The sequence below is a fragment of the Calypte anna genome, chromosome 20 (assembly GCF_003957555.1).
Source record: "Calypte anna isolate BGI_N300 chromosome 20, bCalAnn1_v1.p, whole genome shotgun sequence".
Taxonomy (NCBI): domain Eukaryota; kingdom Metazoa; phylum Chordata; class Aves; order Apodiformes; family Trochilidae; genus Calypte; species Calypte anna.
The window spans coordinates 6,253,950-6,262,002 of record NC_044265.1 but is presented as its reverse complement, the minus strand read 5'-3'; the positions used below and the strand labels follow the sequence as shown (position 1 = coordinate 6,262,002).

Genomic DNA, 8,053 nt, shown 5'->3' with positions numbered 1-8,053 from the left:
CGGAGGGCCCTGGGACAGGTACCGCTTGTTAGCAGAGGGTAAGTGCAATGTTTCGCTATGTCCTAGGGGGTGTTTGGAATTAGATACAAGTGGTGCAACTCACCCTGCTGATATTTCAAAGGAAAACGTCAGGTCCTACAGGATATCGTATTGTTAAACACACAGAGAGCATTTTAATAATTGGTTCTCTAGGCAGGTATTTGTTTGAAATGGTTTTCCCTTGGATTTTCCAATATTGCGAGTGTTCCCTGTTACCTTTAGACATAATATCCATCAGCTGCAGATGGGGAACAGCTGCCCTGAAGCAGTGAACATTGTGTTTTGATAGCTTTATATAAACCCCAGCAATTTATTCCAGAGTTCAAATCTGGCTGCCTTGGCATCCTTTATGGAACTAATGCAAATCATATGTTAATATTTCCAAAAGGAGCTCTTAGCATTCAAGGGGAATGGATGGATATTTGGTCACATTGGCTTCACTGAACAACATGAAAGGAGATCAATGTGTGATCATGATTTGCAATCCTTATTTTTGACCAATGTGGGCAACGTCTTTAGAGTTGTTTCAGATAAGGACATTTTCACAAACCCACACTGGACCTCCCCCAGACTCTTAGAAACAGGTGGCTTATTTCAGCCAAGTTCATGCCATGCAGAAGCTCTTGGTTTTGTGTTGACTGTAAAGACATTCCTTTAAACTTTCAGTAAGTTTTTTTTTTTGGAGCCCATTTCAGATGCTTTGATCATGTGTGCTACCACGTCCTCCACTGCCTGGTAATACATGGACTTCTGGAGAAATGTGATTTTCTAGTCTGACAGTCTCCTGATTGACCTGGGTTCTTCCAGTGATACCTTCCATAGAGTAAATGCAGTTTTGTCCTATCAGCTTAGGGGAGGTGGGTAAAGCAGCAGCTTCTAGATGGTTCTTCTCTGTTCTATAAACATTGTCTCTTTGCTTTAGATAGCCACTGTTTGTAACATTGTACTTGGGACTCACATTTCTGGGTGGACTTGAATCATAAAGCAGCTGACCTTCATCATCAGTGTCAGCATCTATATATTTGTGTATGCCAGCATCATGGAAGTTGAAAGCTATGGCTGTCTGTGTCTCTGGTGACTTTGGAGGTGTTCTTGCACTTGCTGTTGTGTAGATTGAGGGTTCTGGACTCATAAGGGATCTGTCAGAGAGTAAGGAAGCATCTGTGGCAGCAGCAGCAGCTCCCCGGCTCTTGTGAGGGTCTGTGTATAATCTCAGTACATTGGATGCTGGTACTAATGTGCTGGTGTCCTCTTCCATGAAGTTGACTTTCAGAGATCTTAGTTTTAAAGGGTTACTGGTCTTTATGGAGCTTTTGGGACTTTCTATGAAAAAAGCTGAACGCTGGCTGCCTTCAGAGCTTGGGATCATTTCCACAAATCTGGAACTGCTCCCCTCATGCCTGCTCTGCTCCTGAATCACGTTGATGCTGCCTTTGCAGGGAAGGGTAGCAAGAGGGCTGTGGGAAAACCTCCCAGTGTCAGGGAACTCTGCTGCACAGCTGATGAAGCTGTCAATGCTGGACATGCTCCTCATGTCAATGATCCCATCAGTGCGAGTCGTCAGCAAGGGCACCATAGGGCCGGGAAGGGTTTCCATTTCTAGCTCTTCCTTTTGCTTTCCAGGTTGACTCGAATCTTTAGTATTAAGGTTTGGCTGGGACTGAGTCTTTGCCATTTTGTTATACATGTCCTCTAGCTGCTGGACATTCAGGTGCTGGGGACTTGAAGATGACCTGGCTTTTTCTGGAGATCCTTGTTCCTTAGTTTCAAAAGATTTACTAGAGCTAGTTTCAGAGAGTGTCCTCTTGGTCCATTTCCATTTACTGGGAGATAAATGATTGTCCTGAACTTTATCCTTTTTGGATATGTTTTCCCCATTCTTTTCAACCACGATGTCCATAAGTTCTATACTACGAGCAAATGCATCCTTCATGTTCATGGACACAATACTGCCATTCCTCTTTGCTCTTTCAAGAGCTTCCCTGCGCTTAATGGCTTTCTCCTGCCTCTTCTGTTCTTTGTAGAACTCAGAGAAATTATTGACAATAATTGGGATGGGAAGAGCGATCACCAGCACTCCAGCAATGCAACACAGTCCTCCTACTATTTTACCTAAAAGTGTTTTGGGGTATATATCTCCATAGCCTACCGTTGTCATGGTGATTGTTGCCCACCAGAAAGAAGCTGGGATGCTCTTGAATTTTGTATCATCCTCATCCTTTTCTGCAAAAAACACTAAACTGGAAAAGATCATAATGCCCATGGCCAAAAACAAGATGAGTAATCCAAGCTCATTGTAACTCCTCCTCAGTGTAAACCCCAAGGACTGTAAACCAGTTGAGTGCCGGGCGAGCTTTAGAATCCGGAGTATCCTCATAATCCGAAATATTTGGACCACCCGTCGTACATTTTGGAACTGAAGTACACTTTTATTGGATTCTGTGAGGAAGATGGTGACATAGTAGGGTAAGATAGCGAGCAAATCGATAGCGTTCAGTGGGCCTTTGAAAAACTTCCATTTCTTAGGTGAGGACAGGAACCGCAAGAGGTATTCCATGGTAAACCAGGCAATGCACACTGCTTCCACGTGGGCAAGCTGGGGGTTATCTGTGGTCTGCCCAAATTCATCCACGCCTTGTAGTTCAGGAAGTGTGTTAAGGGACAAGGCAATAGTAGATAGTACGATAAACATGATGGAAATGATTGCCAGAATCTGGAAAGGAAAGAGAAAAGAGTGAGTTCATCTCAAGGTACATTATGTTATCTCTCATCGCTATTTAAGTGAGGCTGGATTTCCACTTGCACATTTCAGGATTAATTTTGCTCTTAGTACACCAAAATCAGATAACCAATGCATCGTGAGTTCATCTTATTTTGAAAGATGCTTCAGCTATGTCAGATGCTTGGAGGAGATAAAGCATCTCCTCCAGCTCCTGTGCATTTGTCTCTGTGTAGTCAAGACACACGTACCAAGCAGCCAGGATGCCAGGAGGGCTGTGAAGCACTTCACAGCAGGAGCTTTTGATTAACTACTAATTAGGTGCCCAACAAAGCCCATCTGGACAACAGACTCTGAAATCTAAGCAAGAAGGAATGCAATTGTGGATGCAAGATTCTATCAGAGCAATATCCTCCATTTAAGGCATGGTTACATCTGTAATTTTGGGTGTCTATGGCTAATTACAATTAGTGTGTGCAATTCTACTACATCTAAGGGTACAAGTAATAACTCTTCTTTAATGACTCATCTCTAATTTGATACTTGGTGGTTGTGAAATACATGAGAACTTAACCAAGCTTTCTAAAACATTTTGAGCTCTGAGCTAGTCTGCAAGTGGCCATCCTAGCTCCTTATCACAACCAGGAGAAAAAACAAACTGCACAACATGGAGACAGCATAAGTAGAGCTTGTCCAACCACTGGAGAACCCATACATAGTCAGAAACCAGGTTTTGGGCTAGAGAGTGCCATGGGAAGAGCAGCTTCTCTAAAAACCTACATAAATCTCATCAGATCCTGGGCCACCAATTGTATGCAGAGCTGGAAAGTGTGAAGTGCTGGATTAGTGAATTTGCAGCTTTCAGGTGGTGTAGGCAGACTGTCCTTCCATACCTGTTTTCTATAGACATTAAGGCTATACTATATACTTTTCCCTAATTACATCTTCTTATAAAGTCATTTTAGGAAGGTTTTGGAGCTGACAGACAATTAGAGGAGCTGGATTTTTTTCTGTTAGTGATTTCTTCTTCTCCTTTGTTAACTAGATGGGATTATATCTAGTTTCTTAGGTTACTACGAGAATACAGCAATGATTTCAAAGCACACGTATGTGTGACTAATGTCCTATGTATTCATTTCAGTGTAAGCAGGTCCCTTATGCTTGTTTTTCTCTGCTTGGTAGAAAAGCAGAGAGAAATCAAGTGCAACGTATGTGTGTGATGACTGGATACACAATATTAAGCAATGAATTATAAAACATATGACAAGAGTTCTGTGTCATGAATTGCAAATCTGACACACTCCTTCCTGGCCCATATCATGAGATTTTAGGCCTTGCTGCTGCAGAAATATGCAGATGCCAAAGGGTTCAAAACACTGTGGTCTTCTCAAGAAGAGCCTCATCTCTTCTCCAAAGTTGAAAGCCAGAAATGGTCTACAAAGGCTGGAATCTTTACTTGAATGAAATTCATATAGCAAGCTTAAGCTATGGCTTTAGGAGAAAAGTCCATATACCTCCAAAAAATCCAAATTTAAGGCAAAAGTTTCAATTCTGGAACTCTGATTTCAGCAGGTGTTTTAAGATCCACTTGCTGTTAAGATAATGCCTTCCAAATCAGTGCAATAAAACAATTTACCTTTTAACTCACTAAAATGTACTATAGAACTTTGATTTGTACATGACACTGCAGACCTAGTAATTTGATCTGAAGAATGAGATTGGCTAGAAACAAAAATTAGTTCCATTAAACACTCTGGTTTCACTGCTAAATTGGATTAAATGGAAGAAATGAACATTGTAAATAGCTCCTGTGCAATGCTCTAGTGCTGGGAATTTCAGAATAATCTCTCTTTCAGTCACTAAATTATTGCCAGGAATAATGCTGGGAAGATTCCTTTTCCTTCTAAGCAGGCTGTCTAAAAGAATTTGTCATTAGCTGTGCTTTGCATCCTCAGGGTGCTGCTAGTGAACCTTTTGCTGTGCTTCCCTTCCAGAAACTTGATGCCAAAATGCAAACAACCCTACAACTTGTGCAAGAGGAGGGTTTGCCTTGTTGAAAGACTTCTCAGGTCAATAACCTAAGAAGCTGTGGGCTGCAAAAAAGTAGAAAGAACCATGGGAACCTCTTCAGAAGTGGAGAGGCATGCAGGGAAAAATTCTTGGACTGATGGCTTCACATTCAAGAGAATACCATGTAAGTCAAGGGTCTTGTGATGAAGTGGGGAGAAATTCAGATGTTGACTACTTCTGGTTGGTTGTTTCAAAAGACCATCTCCTGAAGGCCAGGTAAAACCCCTGGGAAGTATGGAGCCTGATTTTCTTTCCCAGAAGGTTCTTTTAGTGCTTTTGCTATCATTTCTTTGTTTACAGCCCAACATATCTGAAGGTTTTCGGGATGTTTGCAATGGTAATTTCAATATTTATTGCTTGGTTTACCTCTGCCCACTATACACAGCTTATTTGTGGACTTAGATGTACCCAGGGTGTTCTATCTCCTTCACTTCCACTGTAAATATTAACACTCCATCTTTATTCAGTGGATCCAGCAGCAATAATTGGTGTCCAACTTGCTGTTTTCTTTGATATACCTTCCTGCTTTGAAGATCAAGTTGATGCCAGATGAACGTAATTTTGATAACTGGAAGATCTGAGGGTAAAATTTGGTTTTGGTTTAGCAGATTCAGCCATGGAGCTAAGCAATAAACAGAGAGACACATTTATCATTTCTCCCGCAAGTAGCAGCAAGATGTCACCTGTGCTCCTAAGATGCAGATTTTTTCCCCTTACTGATCTACTGCAATCATACATCTTTGGGAATCTTGTCAGGCAAAGAAAAACTTGTAAATGTAAATTGACTGTCCTCAGGTATTCAAAGCACTTTCCAGTAGGAAAGTACAAAAAACCTGGGAGATGAAATATTTTCAGTAGGGCTTAGAGGATCCTTCTCCTACTCTAAAGCATACCTTGTCCAGCCACCATGCAACAAAACCCACTCAAGGAGCAGTTGTCCACAGAAAACTGGATCCAGCTGCTGGCATCGGGCATTAACTCTGCATTCTGTGGCACAGGGCTCTGTCCCAATGAATTTTCAGTTTGGGATTTCAGATTACAGCAATCACCATCTGTCTGTCTCATTAATGAGAAAAGCCAACAAGACAAATTTGGACTTGAGCAGGAATGATCCCTTTGCAGTGAATGAAGTTCTGGTTGCAGAGTCAAGTGGTCCCTGGCAAACAGTGCCCCTTGACCCTGCTCCAGGATACTGACCCAAAACCTTGCTATCTGCTGCTTGAAATGAAAGTAAGAATGGGTAGATGGCCTTTCCTTGGGGCTCTAGTTTTCATGATTCCTTAAAAGCATGCAGCATGTCCTTGTGCTGGTGAAAACATTTGGACTGGCAATCAAAGAGCTGAGGTTGAAAAGACTCAAGGAACAAGGTGCTCTTCACCTGTAGCAATGTACCAAAAATTGTGACATTCCCCATGAGGTGCTTTTCCAGGTGACATATAGAAGGTCCTGGGTCGACTTCTAGTGACAGCACTGGCTTATAGCAAAAGTCACAGTATGTATGGGCAGAATTCCAGAAAGAAAACTTCTCCTCTGCTAAACTGACTGTTTCCCAGTGAATCTCTGGATTAGTGCTGTGGTTCCTTTGTTAAAGCTGAGTAACCCAAGGACAGGCAGGGCAAGGTTTTGAATGAATTTAAAGCAGTTGCATCCCAGCTATTTGCATGATTGTACATCCATGTTGGTAATTACACATGCAAATGAGACAAGCAAGCTGATGATGTGGGTGAGTGCAGGCAGTTTGTGTGCAACTGCTGCTTCCTGAGGCAGGATGGATGTGATGTGCTTGTGAGCCATTAATCCCCACCTCCTCCAAAATCTCCTCAAAAACTAAGGAGTCAGCCTTGACCACACATCTTTCAGATCTCCACTTGCTTGCAGCCTGATCCTGCTTGCTGGGAGAGAGGGGCCCAAGGGACTCCTCCTTTGTGATTGCAAGGCCTTGCTCATCCTGGGAGGAAAAGGGCTCCCCCAAAGGAATCAGTTTGCTCAGAAATTTCCCATCTCGCTCTTGAGCTCATGGCAGCAGCAGTCTGTGGGCAGCAAAGCTGTGAAACCCCCCTGACCCCTAAAGCAGCACAAAGCTGGGTAATTTTCAGGCAGCAGGGACTAACCCAAGATTTAGGTTTGTTGATATTTATTGCTTAATTATCTGTTCTTTGCCCTGCTGAAGACCCTCACTAAGGTGAAGGCATAAGACTGGAGACTTTCAAGGCCATTAAAACTAATGATAATTGGCTGTCCAAATCCCATAGATAGCTCTGGAACCTGTGCGAGTCTCCGAGATTTCTCTGCTCATGGCAACATGCCCTACACTTTTTCTGTCTTCAGACTCAGTAATGAAGCTGATATAGCAAGGAGAAGGGGTGGTGTATGTGGGAGAGAGTAGGAGGGTGTTTGAATATAGATACAATATTCTTGGAAATATGATGAAGAAAATGTTATGTAATCAAGAAGTTCAATAATGGTTTTGCCTAATGTGCTTTTTTAGCTCCATCAAGGCCTGCATAATAAACTTGGCATGAGGACCAGGTTTCATTCATATGCTCTGTTTACTGAGGGATTTTTCCTGCAGCTCCCCTGCTTCCCCAAGCAAACAATACACTTGGAGTCAAACTGTCCAGCTCCATCCTGCCATGCCTGTGCCAGTCTCTGTCTCCCCAGGTCCTGAGAGACAGAGAGCACGGGGTATTTTGAGAGAAATCCCATGTGCTTCCCAGTGCAGAAACAGATGGAGAGTTTCTCCATCTCCTCCTTGCTTCATTCTGTGCAGAAATAATGTCTCCTGCTCATGGCAGCTGTACATGTCTGCGGTGTTTACTGGCAGGGACTTGTTTTAGGAAATATCTCTTCACTAGAAAATACCTATTTATTCATTAACTGAAAGAGTTTGCAGAACATGGCCACTTCTTATGTCATGATATGGACTGTTGGGCTTGCAGGATGCTTTTTTCTATAAAATGCTGAGGCTGTAAGAAAAGGTGCTGCTTGCTTCTTGGATCAATACAAGAAGTTGAGGACATGGCGAAAGGTTTGCAAGATAGATACGGAGAATGTTTAATCTGCTTTTTCCTGTGGCAGGATGTTAAGATGCAATGAAAGACCTTGAACCTCAAACTCCCTTAAGTCCCACTGATTCCTAATTCCTTAGCCCGTGGTTAAGAGTTTTCCCTGGTCTGGCTTCTGTGTCCTGCCCAAAGGGGTCCTGTTTGCACCAGATCTGTACTC

General features: G+C 42.7%; 1 protein-coding gene across 1 annotated transcript in view; it reads right to left on the bottom strand.

The window, feature by feature from the left end:
* Positions 1-673: 673 nt before the first annotated feature.
* The window catches only part of KCNB1 (potassium voltage-gated channel subfamily B member 1), a 115,074-nt gene continuing 107,694 nt past the window's right edge, over positions 674-8,053 (bottom strand). The window contains exon 3 of the mRNA XM_030463356.1: positions 674-2,752. Coding sequence (XP_030319216.1) covers positions 731-2,752 — 2,022 coding nt within the window. The 3' untranslated portion in view covers positions 674-730. The remainder of the gene's footprint in view (positions 2,753-8,053) is intronic.